General features: G+C 52.5%; 6 protein-coding genes across 6 annotated transcripts; 3 read left to right on the top strand and 3 right to left on the bottom strand.

The window, feature by feature from the left end:
* The first annotated feature begins 4487 nt into the window (after positions 1 to 4487).
* Positions 4488 to 5270, top strand: LDX57_005599 (uncharacterized protein). Its single transcript, XM_046087287.1, has 2 exons — positions 4488 to 4515; positions 4574 to 5270. Exon 2 carries the CDS (start codon positions 4654 to 4656, stop codon positions 5149 to 5151), a length of 498 nt encoding a protein of 165 aa, XP_045943254.1. The 5' UTR covers positions 4488 to 4515; positions 4574 to 4653; the 3' UTR covers positions 5152 to 5270.
* Positions 5271 to 6282, bottom strand: FMP52_2 (uncharacterized protein). The gene is made up of 2 exons (XM_046087286.1): positions 6199 to 6282; positions 5271 to 6037 (listed from the first exon to the last, which is right to left on the bottom strand). Exons 1-2 carry the CDS (start codon positions 6235 to 6237, stop codon positions 5369 to 5371), a joined length of 708 nt encoding a protein of 235 aa, XP_045943253.1. The 5' UTR covers positions 6238 to 6282; the 3' UTR covers positions 5271 to 5368.
* Positions 6283 to 6650: 368 nt separating this feature from the next.
* Positions 6651 to 9788, top strand: MET10 (sulfite reductase subunit alpha; the record flags this gene model as incomplete). The annotated part of the gene is made up of 1 exon (XM_046087285.1): positions 6651 to 9788. The coding sequence occupies one exon, from the start codon at positions 6651 to 6653 to the stop codon at positions 9786 to 9788; it is 3138 nt and encodes a 1045-aa protein (XP_045943252.1).
* A 229-nt stretch (positions 9789 to 10017) lies between these two features.
* TRM7 (tRNA methyltransferase TRM7) lies at positions 10018 to 11554 on the bottom strand. Its single transcript, XM_046087284.1, has one exon. The coding sequence runs from the start codon at positions 11502 to 11504 to the stop codon at positions 10218 to 10220; it is 1287 nt and encodes a 428-aa protein (XP_045943251.1). The 5' UTR covers positions 11505 to 11554; the 3' UTR covers positions 10018 to 10217.
* A 172-nt stretch (positions 11555 to 11726) lies between these two features.
* On the top strand, positions 11727 to 14150 carry mak5 (ATP-dependent RNA helicase MAK5; the record flags this gene model as incomplete). The annotated part of the gene is made up of 3 exons (XM_046087283.1): positions 11727 to 11978; positions 12028 to 13227; positions 13296 to 14150. The coding sequence occupies 3 exons, from the start codon at positions 11727 to 11729 to the stop codon at positions 14148 to 14150; spliced, it is 2307 nt and encodes a 768-aa protein (XP_045943250.1).
* A 483-nt stretch (positions 14151 to 14633) lies between these two features.
* LDX57_005594 (E3 ubiquitin-protein ligase) lies at positions 14634 to 15631 on the bottom strand (the record flags this gene model as incomplete). The annotated part of the gene is made up of 2 exons (XM_046087282.1): positions 14719 to 15631; positions 14634 to 14651 (listed from the first exon to the last, which is right to left on the bottom strand). The coding sequence occupies exons 1-2, from the start codon at positions 15418 to 15420 to the stop codon at positions 14634 to 14636; spliced, it is 720 nt and encodes a 239-aa protein (XP_045943249.1). The 5' UTR covers positions 15421 to 15631.
* Positions 15632 to 16333: the final 702 nt, after the last annotated feature.

Genomic DNA, 16333 nt, shown 5'->3' with positions numbered 1-16333 from the left:
GCAAAAAGTCGTTTTCAAAAAGAAAAGGAGGGAAAAAGAAAGAAAAGATCGCTGGTGAGGGAATCAAGCTTAGACTCCACCAAATAAAAAAGAAGCGAAGAGAAAAGAAAAAGAAAAGAAATTAGACAAGGATAGGAAAGAGACAAAAGAAAAACGAAAAAACGAGTGGACCAAAGGCTTCGCCCTTTGCCATTGCCCCGTCTCTTTGCATGAGTTTCATCATCAAGACCTTGCACTTTCAAGTCTTGTAGGTCTTCCTTCGGTCCTCCCGTTCTCGCTGAAGTTGGAAAATCTCCTTTTCCAGTTCCATGATGAGCTTCTGTGACCGGTCCATTGAGGCTACAAGTGTGCCCCCTTCGCGTTTCCACCGGGTCAACCGTTCCATCTCGGCGCTTCGCCGACGAAACTTGGTTTCAATCTTTTCGCAAAGACGGCATTGTGCCGGCTCATGCTCGGTCACATTCACCAGTCTCATGCCACACGTCTCGCCTGTTCGGTACTCATAGTTGCACCGGTGGTCAAAACTGGTCCAACTCCAGTCCCCGCACACAAATCGCTTTTGGTTGTAAAAGCACATGCCTATCAAATCTGTCAGGCTGGGTCTGTCTGGGGTGATTACCAAACTTACTTATTCCTGGTGCAGTATGGACGTTTCACCTTCCGTCTTCTATGCTATTGGCTCGGTCCGCTGGTTCTGCCGCCGTTCCAAATTTGATAGGCCAGGCTTGAACAATGCCTGGTGAGCTATGAAGGCAGACTGAAAAATGAAACAGGTCTTTTTGAAGAAAAAAGGCTTTGTTGCTTATAGAATTGCTTGAGAAGGCTGTGTCTGAAACTGATATTGATTCAGAGTCCATCAACATGAGGGAATGGCGGCCCTATTTATGTTTCGTGGGAAGCTTCCATGTTACGATCCAGCACTCTCCTGTCACCATATCCACCTGCTGTCGATCAACTCTCGCCGGTTTGCGATGGCTTATCGACTAAGGCATTCTATCATCACATTCGCATCACATCCCACAAATGCCCCTTACGGTTGGCTACAACGAGCTCGCCCAGCTGTGGAGACACGGTATGGCCACAACATTCCCGTTGCGGGACAATGGTGCTCAATGGATGCTTCACGAATGCATGCATCCTGCTGCCGTGGCCGCTTCATTTCCTCTGCTCCAAGTTCAACCGTGAAAATCCCTCATTCCGAGTCAATGTGCTCTTGTCACAGCTTGGCTTGGTTGCTCAATCGATCTTCCCCGCTTCGTTTATGTTGACGGACTCCGTATCAAGTTGTCTCTCGAGAAGCAGACATTGTTTCCGGTTACTGAATCAAAGCTCCTGCATGATCAGTTGCTCCTTCACTGTGCCAGTTGTCGTACTGTCTTACGCTGGAGCCTTCCCCATCCCATCTCAGACTAATCTAGTGTTCCAGCCCAACGAAATAATGAAATAAAGAAAATAATAATCTGGAAAAGGAAATTGACATGATGCCTGACCCTTACATGCAGGTGGGATCACAGGTTCGGATTTCTAGAACGGTGTAAGGTATCCTACCCTACGTGACTGCTTGGTTATTCACTGACATCCAATTAGTTCTAGTACTAGCTGCTCCTAGCGTCATAAGCTCTAGTATGGAGTTACGACCGAGGACAAACTGGAGTCCGAGACAAAGCTTCACTTGGGTCCTGTCTTTCAATCTTTCCCCTTTTTGTCTTTTCTTTTTCCGTTGCAATCCCCTCTTTTCTCTCAGGGCATTGCTGGCTCTGCCAATCAGGTATGCTACTAGTCTCTAGTTGCAACCCTACGTCGCTATCCACCTCCTCCCCTCCATCTCTCCTTCCGTGCAAGGATATCTGACTTGTGTGCCAATGGCTGTCTCGTCATCCGCAAGTTCCCGTTTGACCACTGTGATCAATGGTTTTTAACCTTTAGTGGCGAAAGACGCGTCACTAGGAGATATCGATTGGCATCCGATGCGTCGTCGAGAAATGGTCTTTGGCAGCCGCAGTTGTTCTCTGTGGCATGACGAACCCTCTTGTTCATTCGCAGACGATCCCTTTCAGCTGATCTCTCACATCTGCAGACGAATAATCCCGCATTTGCCCCCGCTCAGGTGCAGGGTTTTACTCAATATACTTGCATTGTTTTGTCGAGATGATAGGATGGCACTTCTGTGCATCGGGCATGGCAGACACAATCCGTGACACGGTACACCTACTGTTTAACCCATGCATCTGCACTAAAGCTCGGAGACTCTGACGTGGCGTCCTTCGTCTGGCCCGACTTACTCCATTTTCTGCGTTTTCAGGCTCTCAAGGAGAATTTCGAGGCGAAAAAAATGGTCAATCTATGACCTAGAAGGTGTCAAGCGAGAACCTCTGGAAGCGTCCCTTCCGCCATTGACGAATGGTTGAGGAAACCCTTTCGGGTCTCCGCTTGCCCGGATATGCCAGGTTCTCTCGCACGTCCGTCAACCTTTCGCTGGACAGGATCGCCAGACCGGTCCATTTAGTTGCTTAGACACGGGGCTTTCGAACCACGGATCCATGGCAAGAGTTGATTGCCAACTCAGCGGCCACTGTTTCCGGATTACAGCCGCAATGACCAGGCAGTAGTGACAGTCAGCCGTCTTCCCATTCTCGACGAGCCCTGCCCCAATGTGATTAGACGATTTGCCACCCATCCACCATCTTTTCACACCCTGTCTCACTCTCACCGTTTCTAGCCTATTTTTGGCTATGGCGATGATACTATCGGCAACCAGGGTCAAACCGATTAACATGAACAGCACAACTTCTGCCCAACCGACGGAGCCGCTTGTCTTTTTCCAAAAACGACACCACCATTATCTGCTGCCTACTAGTCATTTCTAGTGTTGTTTTTTAGCTCTCGATGACGTTGAAATTGGATTTATGTAACCCACATGTCTGGACCAGCATGCTGGGCTTCTTTGATCCCGTGACCGCAATTGTCAGCGTGTGTCTCTGCACTTTACGCATCCCATGTTTCGCAAGCGACAAATAACCGATTGCAATCATGCTTTTCAAATTTTAAGGTGACCGAGCATAGCTGTTGTGCTCTGCCTGCGCATCGGGATTGGCTATCTGAGAAAAAATTGTCAAAGCTCATCAGCGGCTCATGTCCAATCGATCCCTTCTGCTAGCCATGAGCCATATGCAGCTAAGACGAACCCTGTCGGTTGCACCCCTAGGTTCCGGGGTCACTCAAGTACAAGGCCCACAGACTCGCGCCGAGGGGTTGAAAGCGGGTCCTCGCATCTGCAAGTAAGCACCTGCGAGTGCCTTTTTTACACAATACAGGTTTGGTGGCTGTTTCTTTTTTACATGTGCATGCTCTGGCCCTTCCATCAGCCATGGCCTCTGTGCCGCTGAATTCAATTGTGACAGAATACAGAATAGGCGACGTACTGTACTAGACGAGGTACATGTACTATGACCATGGTGCAATTGCCCCCCGATGCAGCCACAAATAATACGAAATAAGATCATCAATTATAAAAAGGAAAAGGCGGATTCTCGCATTACGCATAGCCTATCCTCGTCATATGAATATTCCTTCGCCTCAACCCGCCTCGCACGAGTCTATTCCTACATGGCTGCCTTGGACTTTACACTCCGGGCAGTCAAAGAGTGGTACCGAGATGCATGATCAAGGTGTTATCACACTCCTGTAACTACGCCGCAATTCAATGGTCTGATTGACGTGGCACATTCAAGCTCGACTGATGTCAATCCATTAGGTATGGTCAGCTTCATTTCGCCGCTCTTGATCTCGGATGAGTCGGGGTTTCTCTTTGTGCCCTTAGGCAGCGACGCAACTCCAACCCGTCTATCATTAACCAAAGTGAACAAACCGGCTGTGCCAGTGTCCTGCAATCAAACAGAGTTCTCAGGCCTCCGTCGCTTTCCTGGCTTTTGCCTTGCGTCTTGACGAAGGCTGTAAAATGCAGTCGCTTTTGCGTGACTGTGGATTGTAAAGATGGACTTCCTGAGTCTTTCAAAGAGCTCCGGTCATAATTTTACAATCACGACTACATAAGTTCAATTTCAATGATTTCAAAATGGATGATTTCTTCTTTACTCGAGCGACGAGATATACACCGCGTAGTTACCTGGCGGATCAGACATCTTCACAAGGTGGGTCTCTGTGGGTATACCGACTTCGTAGAGGTTACAGATGATTTCAATGAATGAGTTCCACTACGTAAAATGATAATATGGACAGTTGTCGAGGAAGAAGCATTCTTCGATCAGGATATTGTCTGTTATAACTTCGAAGAGAGATGGGAAAACCGGCGAAATGCTTGGCAAATGGAAACCTCAGGCCCTCAGGCCGTCAGGCTGCCACGGCCTTTTCATACGTCAGGCAATGACGTCAACATGACCGTTCAACAACCTGGAATTCGCCCTCAAGAAACCACGGGGTTATTTCCTCTCCTTTTCTTTTTCTTTCTTTCCATGTTATCCAATTGTTCTACGAGTTATCAATTCCTCAAATAAGGTAGTGTAAACCAGATTCTTAAACCCTCGCAATCGCCCCAATGCTTACCGCGCTACAGACTCGATACGAAATATATCCGCATACATACATACAAACAGATATAAAAGCACTCGACCCAATCCAACCACCATTACCATCATGTGGAAAGAACTCATCTCCCTACCTCGACTAGGCCAATCCGCCATCCGAAACGCCTCCAGAGTGCAAATCCGAACTACTACAGCGCCACGAACTCTCCCAGCCATCGCGTATAGCAGGAACTTCCACGCATTCGGGGCCCTGCGGACCACGAAGGAGCAAAAAGGCGACGAAGAGGATCGAACGCACGATCGCCACGTGCTGGATCCGCAGCGCACGGAAACCGCGCAAACCGGGACAGACAACGAAGTCGCCGCGCATCCAGCTGCGTATGACCCGCATCGGACGTCGCCGGAAAGCGAGATCGAAGCCACCGAGGAGGAATCTCAGCGGGAAGGGAAAGTGAGCAACCCGTTGAATATGAGCCCCGCGAATAAGGAGACGAGTAAGATGCGGCCGCCGAAGGAGGGAGGCGCCGATCGGAATGTTGAGAAGGAAAAGCCGAGCTCGAGAGGGTCGGCTAGGAAGCATGGCGAGGTGAAGGTGGGGAAGCAATAGATTGGTTGTGTTTTCTGTTGCTAAAGGGAGGATGGCCGACTAGATTTACATGTCTTGATACATATATTTAATCTCGGCGTGCGGTGTAGTAATGAAACTCCATCAGCGTTCCATGGGATAGTTCCTGAACAGTTGTAAATTAAGTCATATACAGCTAGACGCCCTATCCACCAAGTATGGATATCCATAATCAAATTTGTCATCTTCAATGTCAAATTCAGCTCGTGGTTTCCTTTCCAAGCCGGAGAATGTCGCTGCCGCTCAATTCCCAGACCTTCTCACTACCAGCGGGAACGTCACCTTCCAGCGCCTTCAGACCGGCATTAACTGCAGCTCTGGCAATGTCATCCGCTTCCTGAGCCCAGCCGTTCTTGAGACTGGAGTGTACTTTACCCGCAAAAGAGGCAACATAACGGATCGCAGCTTCTAGGGGGCGACTCTCTTCTCTCGTGCCGGCAATAAGGCCAGGGCGCAGGATGACCGTCTTGTCAAAGCCCATCTCCTTGATGTCTTCTTCGATTTCACCCTTCATCCGGGTGTATGGGATGGATGAGGTCTTGCTAGCACCACTCGACGAGATCAGGACGTAGACCTTGGTTCCCGCGTCGCGTGCTGCCCGCGCCATCTCAATATTCAGGCCATGCTCGATCTTGTACTGGTTTTCAAAGCCACCCGCCGCGCCACGAGTGGTCGCAAAAGAAGAGATAAAGATCGAGGGTGTAGGAGTGAGCGAGGAAAGCTGACTTGCCCAACGGGATGTATCGTCGTTGACAAATGTCGTTAGCTTCGCTTGCGCGGTGGAAGCAGCCTGGGGAGTCCGACGCGAGATGGTGTCTACTCGAGCGACGGCAGGGTGTGCAAGCAGACTGGTGAGAATATGGCTTCCCTTTATTTCATGACAGGTTAAGTTGGAATGGTAAGTCAGCTGTTATGCACTTCATTCCTGATGGTTGAATGATAGGTCCGTAGAAAAGGGTTACAAGAGTAAGAACGTCATAACCCGGCGTGACCTCGCCCGAGGAAAATCATTATGATGGAGATGCTTACCACCATGCCAGTGCATCCAATCAATGCAACGTTCGCCATGATTTCTCCAAAGTTGGTGGTCGTATAACAACAAGACTGCAGGAAAACTGAAAGAGGAGATGCAAATGCAACGGAAGGGCCGCGGATGACGTGAATGCATCCGGCCAGGCGCTAACCCAGAACGGGACACAGTACTGCCTCAGGTGTGCACCGGCATGTGATGCTGACTCATGCGGGGAAACTCCGACAGCGGAGGTTCTGCCATATTTCACCGCCGACAAAATCCCTTCGATAAGAAATTGCGTGATCGGCGCTATCCCGGATGTGGCAAACGGCATTTCTATACATTTTATTGAAAATGGCGGCGGGCTCTCCACCCCTATTGCCTCCCCCTCAACTGCTTATATTTCCTCGTTTCCCTACTCGAGGTTCCTTTCACTCGAGTCGTGCCGTTTGACAGGAAATCCTCCAGCATGGGCGCTCAATCCCCTGCTTTGTCGGCTCTTAGTGGCCCGACCTATGTCACGGCGCAAACCCTCATTCAGCAAGTAGCTTACGTCCTGAGTGACAAGATCTTCTCCTATTCCCCAGAGTCCTTTGACTTGGATACGGCTCTCCGGGAATGGGCTTCGAAGCAGGAGACCAACGCCAATGGCGAGTCGCCTGCGCTCAAGACAATGGAGACTCGCCAAGGTGCCGGTAGCATCGCCCTGGGCTATCTCTTCTCCCAGGACTTCGATCTGAAGAAGCGCCACGTTCCCCAGGGTATCGTCGCCTCCTCCGCCACCCTCCCCTTCATGCGATCTGCTTTGGAGCAGCTTTCTCTTCTCTACTCCGTCGCCAGCCCCGTCGCTGCTCATGTCGCTGCCGTCGATTACGCCGGGGAGGAGGGCCTCGTTTCGGACTATGCCTCCGCTCTCTCCATCGCCGAAGAATTGGAACTGGGTCTCGTCTCGAGCGCCTCGGTCCACGAATCGCAGCACATGGCTCTGTTGACCACTCTTCTCGCAACCGTGTTGCCCTCCATTCACATCTTCGACGGCGTTCGCGTTGGCCGTGAGAATACCCGCGTTATCGATGTATTGGACCAGGCTGGCCTCGCTCGCACCTATGAGACCGTCCGCAAGACGTTGGAGGACTCGCGCAGCCGTCACCTCGACACCGAGGGAAAGCTGCTGGAGCTGGTTCAGTCCCTGAACGGCGAGCTGGGCACCGACTACGGCCTCTTTGAATACCACGGCCATGCTGAGCCCGTGTCTGTTCTCGTTGCTTTTGGCACCATCGAGGCTTCACTTACTGCCCAGGTCGCCCGTACCTTGGCTAAGGATGGCGTTCCTGTGGGTGTCATCAACGTCCGCGTGTATCGCCCCTTTGTCGAGGAAGAATTCCTCCGGGTGCTCCCCAAGTCGGTTAAGACCGTCGGTGTTCTGGGCCAGGTTGCAAATGAGCAAGCCGTCCAGGAGCAGGGCGTTCGGTCCGCTCTCTATGAAGATGTCCTTGCGGCCTTGACCTTCGCCAGTGGTCGTGAACACATTCCTGCCTGCGTGGACGTCAAATATGCCCGCTCGCAGCGCTGGGACCTCATCAACACTGCCGCCTCCTTCCAGCTCATCTTTGAGAAACCCATTGTCCAGAACGACGGCCAGTCTGCCCCTCTTCAACTGCTTGACCCTGCTACCGTGCAAGAATATTCCTTCTGGGATGTCGACACTTCTGTCTGCGACAACGCCACCGCCGCCCTCTCCCAGGCTCTCGCTGCCGATTCCTCTAGCAACGTTACCACGAGCAAGGCTCACGACAACCTTGTCCAGGGAGGAGCCATCCGTATTGACATTCGCAAGAGCTCTAAGATCGTGGATGCTCCCTACTCCGTCACTGCTGCCGATACCGCTTACGTTGGAGACGTCAAGCTGCTGGGAGAGATCGATATCCCCGCATCTGTCAAGCAGGGAGGCAACCTTATTGTGAATGCCCCTGGCGTCAAGGACGATGAACTCGAGAAGAAGCTGCCCGTTGCATTCAGACTCGCGGTTGCACAGCGTGGAATCAACGTTTACGTTGTCGATCCATCGGTTGTGAACGACTCTTCTCTGGAGCCTACCGTCCTCCAGACTGCTTTCTTGCGGGTTGCTTTGCCTTCGCAGGAAGGTGTCGGTATCCAGAAGCTGGCTTCCGTTACCGGCAACACTGAATCCTTGCAGACTGTGAGCAACGACCTCAGCAAGATTCTCCGTCAAATTGAGATCCCCGAAGCCTGGAAGACTCCCGAGGAGGGCTCTGAGATTCCTCAACTGCCCAAGGACATCTCCCCGAACAGCTTTGCTTCCTTCGACAAGGATGACACCGAGGCTCCTGGCTACCTCAAGAATTGGAAGACCGCCGCTAAGGGTCTAGCTTTCAAGGAGGCCTATGGAACCAAGAATGCCCTTCGCCCCGAGACGGCCACGAAGACCTTCACTGTCCACGTCAAGGAGAACAGGCGCTTGACCCCTGTCACGTATGATCGGAACATCTTCCACATCGAGTTCGATCTGGGTGACTCTGGTCTCAAGTACGACATCGGTGAGGCGCTGGGTGTGCACGCTGAGAATGACCCCGCCGACGTCCTGGACTTCATCCAGTTCTACGGCCTGAACACCGAAGACGTTGTTGAGGTTCCTAGCCGCGAGGATGTCGCCGTGTTGGAGAACCGTACCGTCTACCAGGCTCTCGTCCAGAACCTTGATATCTATGGTCGCCCACCCAAGCGCTTCTATGAAGCTCTCGCCGAATATGCCACCGACGAGACTGAGAAGAAGGCCCTTCTCAACTTGGCTGCACCCGAGGGCGCTGCCGAGTTCAAGCGTCGTGCTGAGGTTGACACGGTCACTTTCGTCGATATTCTGCGCGAGTACCCATCGGCTCACCCCGAGTTCCACGACCTGGCTCGCATCATCGGGCCTCTCAAGCGTCGTGAGTACTCCATCGCCTCCTGCCAGAAGGTGACCCCCACCTCTGTGGCACTCATGATCGTGGCCGTCAACTGGACCGACCCTACTGGACGGGACCGCTTCGGTCTTGCCACCCGGTACCTGAGCGCACTTCAGCCAGGCGCCCCCATCACCGTCAGCGTCAAGTCCAGCGTGATGAAGCTGCCGCCCAAGTCCACCCAGCCCCTGATTATGGCCGGTCTGGGAACTGGTTTGGCGCCCTTCCGTGCCTTCGTGCAGCACCGTGCGCTCGAGAAGGCCCAAGGCAAGGAGATCGGTTCGGTGCTCTTGTACATGGGCTCCCGTCACCAGCGCGAGGAGTACTGCTACGGTGAGGAGTGGGAAGCCTACCAGGAGGCCGGTGTCATCACCCTCCTGGGTCGCGCCTTCTCCCGTGACCAGCCTGAGAAGATCTACATCCAGGACCGCATGCGCCAGTCTCTGCCCGAGATCATCCAGGCGTACATCCGTGAAGAAGGTGCTTTCTACCTTTGCGGTCCCACTTGGCCCGTGCCCGACGTCACTGCGGTCTTGGAAGAAGCCATCGCCACCGAGGCCAAGAACAACGGCAAGAAGGTCGAGGCGCGCAAGGAGATCGAGAAGTTGAAGGACGAGGAGAGATACGTTCTGGAAGTGTACTAGAATCACGATGGTTATGACATTCTGAAGAAGAAAAGGTAGAAGCCGAAGTCGTTGGTAATTCTCGTCGGTGGGCAGGTCAACGTTTCTCCGCATTCGTTGTGCATGAAGTGGACGACTTCCCGAGTTTAGCGCCATGTTTCTTTTGCATATAGACTTACAGTATTTACCTCATCTCGAATTCCATGTACAGGTTTCATGTTGATTTTCGGTCATTCCAGTAAAGAGTATTCTCTATTTTAATTTTAAGAATCTATGGGTATCTGTGATATATACTTATTTTGAAATCTTGTGTTCTCTCCCCAATTCCTTCTTTGCATGTGTAGAAGCCCATCTTCGACCACCCAAAAATGCAAATAAATCAAGCCAAGCAAAATTCATGATCGTGACAACTGTACGTTTAAATACTTTTGGTTAGTAGCTGGACCTTCCTCATGCTCGTCCCATCGCCCCCAATCTCGTTTTGCCATATGCGCCGCCCTTCTCCTTTCTCAATTCTAGAGCGCGCCGGTAAGGCGGTGCGGTAGGTGGTTGGACAGGCTCCAGACTAACGTGGTCTGGGGGTAGAGCGTAGGAAGCGTCGGAGTCCCAGGAAGACAAATCACCGCAGGCAATGAAAGATGGGATCCATCTGTTTTCGACGGCGAATTTCTCGGCGACGGGCTTGTGTGCCAGGGGTTCTGGCGTCCCTGAGGCTTGGGAGTCAGAATGAAGCAGGCGGGTTTGGATCGACTGGTTCGAATCGGTCGACACTGCTCCTGCCGTCGTGAGGTTGATGCCGTTCGGCACCGACAGATTGTCCTCATCCATCACCTCCTGGCCTAGGTTGCCATCGGCAGACGTGGGACGAGGAGCTGCAGCGCCGCCAAATACCGGGTTTTTCAACGCTTCCATTCCGATCAAGCCATCGTGAATGGCCGGGGGGATGAAACCTTCACAGACCACGAATGCCTCCAGACTACTGGCCCGACTACTCCTCGGTTTCGCAACGCTGACCTTCTCGAAGACCGTGCGCAGCTGTGCATAAATCAAGTCGACGTCGCGACCGCGGAAGATCTTTGCGACAAACTTGCCTCCCGGCCGGAGGACACCTAGGGCCAGGTTCAACGCCGAGTAGAGCAATTGGGACTGAATGTAGATATCCAAATCGTGCAGACCAGTGACATCCGGAGCACCGTCAGAAATGACCAAGTCGACGGGATGAGGGGGTCGCAGGGCAGAGGGCGAAGCGGCGGTAGAATCGTAGGCGTCGGGATCGAGGGCTCGGAGAAGAAGAGGGATGGTTGAAGGATGGGTGATGTCTGCCTTGAGGGTGGTGATGCCTTCCAGCGGAGCCATGGGCTGCAAATCGATCGAAACAATCTTCACATTTGCCCTAGGCTTCAATTCCGCCTCACCATTATCATCGACCTCCTCGTCCTGTCCCGCACCCTCCGTGTGTGCTTTCGCCAGGGCCTCCTTTTCCTTGCGCTTCTTCTCCACCCACGACCGCCGACCAAAACTTTCTCCCTTAATGAGCACTCGACTGAGTACTTGACTCCAACTGCCGGGGGCGGCACAGAGATCGACAACCCGGGTCACTTTCTCGGGGTTCTCGTGCTCGAATAGATCGAATTGTTCGTCGATCTGGATCAACTTGAAAGCGGAGCGTGCTCGCCAGTTCTGTTCCTTCGCCAGGCGGTAGTAGGCATCGCGCTTATCCTTGGAAGACCGGCCCATGGTTGCGGGGGCAATGCGACGTCGAGATCGGAGTCAATGGGAGGGAGAGGGGCGAGTTGAGAGGGAGAAATGAATTTCTTCGTGGGGCAGCGATAAGATTGGGGGAAAGGCGGTCGGTGCTTTTCTGCCGCTTTTTTTCTTTTTCTCTTTCCCCGAAAATATCGCTCCCTCGTCCTTCAAGACGCCCCATCTGTGCCAATTCGACAAGTTTTCTCCGTCAGGATGGGTCATAAGCGGAATCGCGACCCGAAGAACTCGGGACTTCAGTCTAAAAAGCGAAAAGGCAATGCCGGTGCTGTCAAAGCCGTCGAGGAAGATGACGGCTGGGATGGCGTTGTTGGAATAGACGACCTCAACTGGACCGAAGTCGCTCTCCCTGACCGGCTCGAGGATGCGACCGGATTCTTTGGCTTGGAGGAGATTGATGGAGTAGATATCATCAAACCGGAGGGGAACGGAAACGTCCGATTCAAGGTATACTTCCTATGCGCCTCGATAAAGAACTACCCGCTGACTTGAGCAGGCCGTCGCAGGGAAGCCAAAGAAATCGATCCTGAAGAACAAGACACCAGAGGAGACCAAGGAATATGATGATGAGTGGTCTGGCTTCAGTGACGGCGAAACCGCGGCGCAGCAAGAACCTTCCGCGGAGGAGACCGAAGAAAAGAAGACGGAGCCCGAGGAATCCGACAAGAAGGTGAAGGCGAAGGAAAAGAAAGACGCCAAAAAGAAGGAGAAGAACGCTGCGAAGAAAGAGCAAAAACAGAAGGCTACGAATGTGCAGGACAAGGATATCAAATCAGGATTGTCTTTCACGGCCCTGCAGGATGAGGAAGAGGACGACGGCGTTGATGTCTCTGCATGGGAGTCGCTGGGCTTATCTCCAGAAACTCTGGCCGGTATTTCGAAGATGAAATTCACCACGCCGACATCAGTCCAAACGACCTGTATACCGCCGATCTTGGAAGGCCACGACGTTGTCGGAAAGGCGTCAACGGGTTCCGGAAAGACACTGGCTTTTGGCATTCCCATTCTAGAGCATTATCTGGAACAGAAGAAGAAGGATACCGAGACGGCATCCGAGAAAAAGGAATCGTCCCCCATTGCGCTCGTGTTGTCTCCCACCCGAGAACTGGCGCATCAGTTAGTGAAGCACATTGGGGAGCTGATTTCTCACGCCCCAGGTGTCAACGCGAGGATTGCGCTGTTGACCGGTGGGCTGTCAGTTCAGAAGCAACAGAGACAGTTAGCTGGAGCGGACATTGTCGTTGGCACTCCGGGGCGAGTGTGGGAGGTGCTGAGCTCAGGACAGGGTCTGATCCGTAAAATGCAGGGTATCAAGTTCCTGGTTATCGATGAGGCCGATAGACTTTTGAGCGAAGGTCACTTCAAAGAGGCACACGAAATTCTAGGAGCTTTGGATCGTGTGGAGGATGGCAACGTGTCTGACGAGGAAGACGATGAATCCCATGAGGCCGACCCCAGGTCGCAAAGGCAGACCCTAGTCTTCTCTGCTACCTTCCATCGTGATCTCCAGCAGAAGCTGGCAGGCAAGGGACGATGGACTGGTGGAGACCTGATGAACAAACAAGAATCCATGGAATACCTTTTGCAGAAGCTGAACTTCAGAGAGGAGAAGCCCAAATTCCTCGATGTGAATCCGATCTCGCAAATGGCAGAAGGACTGAAAGAAGGAATTGTCGAATGCGGTGCCATGGAAAAGGTACGTTACTAACAAGCGCCTTGTCATTGATTTCTACGCCCCTGCTTCTGTGCTGATAACTTGATTAGGATCTCTTCCTCTACACACTTCTTCTCTACCATCCCAAGCACCGCACTTTGGTCTTCACAAACTCCATCTCGGCAGTCCGTCGCCTAACTCAGCTGCTCCAAGCACTTCAGCTTCCCGCCCTTGCCCTACACTCGTCTATGGCACAAAAGGCCCGTCTCCGGTCGGTTGAACGGTTCTCCTCGCCGACTGCTGACCCGAGTACCATCCTTGTCGCCACCGACGTTGCAGCACGTGGTCTCGACATCAAGGGTATCGACTTTGTTGTTCATTATCATGTTCCTCGCGCCGCCGATACGTATGTCCATCGATCAGGTCGTACCGCTCGTGCCGGAGCTTCAGGAAAGAGCGTGATTATCTGTGCTCCGGAGGAAATGGTCGGCGTCGTGCGTCTTGCCGCCAAGGTGCACGCCAGTATGGCCAACGGAAAGCGACTTCCCTTGGAGTCCCTCGAGCTTGACCGCCGCGTCGTCTCCCGCGTGAAGCAGCGAGTGACGCTCGCCAGTCGCATTATCGATGCAAACATCGCCAAGGAGAAGGTTTCGGCCGAGGATAACTGGCTGAGAAATGCCGCCGAGGACCTTGGTGTCGAGTACGACAGTGAGGAATTCGAGAACGCAGAAGGACGTGGACGAGGACGTGGTCGTGGTCGCCAGGAGCGAGAGCGGAAAGTCGGCGCTACAAGTAAAGCCGAACTCGCGGGAATGCGCGCCGAGTTGAAACAACTGCTCTCCCAGCGAGTTAACGTGGGCGTAAGCGAGCGATACCTGACGGCTGGACGAGTTGATATCGAGGCGTTGCTGCGCGGCGAAGGAAACAACTCATTCCTGGGCCAGGTCGATCCGTTGGATTTCTAATTGTGATGTACGTGTATAGAACGAGGTGCCAAATTAAGATACCATACCCCGATCTCATAAAAATTGACCTACACATTTCTCTATATCCTGCGATAGTGGAGGTTTCAATACATTTCATCAATTCATTCAAGCATTAACCAACACGGTTGAGCACCTGTTCCTTACGAACAGGAACCACAAGATCCAATGCCCCGGAACTACCACTCCCTCTCCTTTAGTCTCTCTCTATAAGAGCTGAAGGGTACCACCACCGTTGCGCATGCTATAAGATCTCCACTTGCACCCCCTCACACACTGATGTGGCATATAATATTGACGTTTATGCTCATAACCCCTGCCACCGCTGTAGAAACTCCAGGTATCGGTGTGACGTCTGTTGCAGTGCCCTAATATGTCATCAACCACGACTTGAACCGAAGATATAGTTTAGGGCGGGGATGACAGGAACAATAGGCCCTAGAATTCCCACAGTCGAAACAAAATTCACAGCCACATCGACAACTAATCCTCTCCCGAAACAGTCAGTGACAATCGAGCTTCGAACTTCCGGTAATGAAGGGCCTCTGACGTACATCACATTAGGGCAGCCGGCATATTTATCAATCATGTACCCACAAACCGGACACCGCCGCCACCCCACCTGGCGAGCCATTTTGAGAAATTTGAGTAACAGCTTATCTGGAAGGCATTTGCCCCGGTGCGCCAGGCTCTTGCACGCGGTGCACGTCTTTGTTTTGCATTTGGCGCACTGCCGCGTCTTATCCTTTCGTGACCGTGACTGGGGCGGCACGTACAGCCCGCAGTCTGTTCTGGCGCAGTAGGTGCAGTTGCGATCCGCGTCCTCGGCGATCTTCAGCGTGGCCTGCTGGCTCAGACTGGCTCCGAGGAACGACTGCACAAGAGACACCGGAATCAATCTCCAGCAGCACACCGGCGGCCAGGACACCCCGGTCTCTAATCCGTCCTGGAAGATCCGGGTGATGCATGTCCGACAGTATCGGTGGGAGCAAGGGACCGTTACGATGTCCGTACATGGGACTGTCTCCGTACAGGCGACGCACTCGGCCTCTCCTGGACGTTGGACTGCGAAGTCTCGTTCCTGTAGGGAGATGGCGGCTAGACGCTTGGTGATGCGTTCGCTGTTCTCCTGCTCGGTCTGTCCGAGGTTTTGGTCGAGTTTGACCTTGTTGTCGGACTCATCGAAGGCCATCTCACTCTCAATCACCTCGGGTATAAAAGCGAGAGTGGTACCCGTAATAGTGTCGTCCATCTTGGGTACTGCTCACTGAGGTGGTAGTATCTGTGCTTTTTCTTAGGGCTGATGATAAGGGGGGGGCATCTGCAGGAGACATAGAAAGAGGGGAAAGACGGGAACTGAATCCGATGAACCATGTTGATACCGTCGCTCTCTTGTCATGGTACCGTGTATTCCAGCGGACACGATTCTGGGGAGGACATCCCAGGTGTGCGACATGCAAACGACCATTGCTAGCGTTTCCGCTCTTCCGGCTACTCATGAGCGATTATGGCTCTTCTTTAGGTCCTGAAAACCGAAGTGGCCTTTAATTATGTATTCAACAATGTACAACGACACGAGCAATCTGAACTTTGAGTTCTACTCAGAGGGACGTTCTACCATGATCCTAAAAATGCCACATACTTCACTCTTGTCTCATCCGCCGGAGAAAGACGTCCGACTCCGAAGAACGGACCCACTATTCCCGTTGGACCCACTTATTCTCGGCAAGCCGATCCCGACAGATCTTTGGCCTGATCTTGCAGGGTTCAGTCAGGGCTGAGGGACTCAGTCCACGCGGTGGTTTACTGTGATAACGATGTAGTGTGATGGTCCAAATTGCTTCAGGTCGTAATCATTCCGTTCAATCATAACTTCTAAACAGATACCCAGCATTGCACGTAAACCGGTGCCCACCTATATCCGATCCTTCTATGGAACTGTTGAAACAAGATCCACTCCCATCACTCGAAGTTCAAATCCCGGTTCAACTGTAACACGGGCACATAAATCCAATATCACCAGGTACTCCGAGTAAGTATAGACCTCTAATCGATCACAGCGACACTGCATATGTCATCGGGCAATCCACACGCCACAGGTACTGCCTAGACAGGAGAGAAAATCCATGATATGACGGCATGCCCACGTGGATGCCGTGCTCCAC

Source organism: Aspergillus melleus (assembly GCF_016097325.1).
Source record: "Aspergillus melleus strain CBS 546.65 chromosome Unknown contig3, whole genome shotgun sequence".
NCBI classification, from domain to species: domain Eukaryota; kingdom Fungi; phylum Ascomycota; class Eurotiomycetes; order Eurotiales; family Aspergillaceae; genus Aspergillus; species Aspergillus melleus.
This window is presented reverse-complemented; position numbering and strand designations above follow the sequence as displayed.

Bases quoted from the DNA above. Each gene is read 5' to 3' on its own strand.
- LDX57_005599 (XM_046087287.1), top strand. From the start codon at position 4,654: ATGTGGAAAGAACTCATCTCCCTACCTCGACTAGGCCAATCCGCCATC.
- FMP52_2 (XM_046087286.1), bottom strand. From the start codon at position 6,237: ATGGCGAACGTTGCATTGATTGGATGCACTGGCATGGTG. The intron at 6,038-6,198 runs GTAAGCATCTCC...CATGAAATAAAG, and splicing joins TTGGATGCACTGGCATGGTG to GGAAGCCATATTCTCACCAG.
- TRM7 (XM_046087284.1), bottom strand. From the start codon at position 11,504: ATGGGCCGGTCTTCCAAGGATAAGCGCGATGCCTACTACCGCCTGGCG.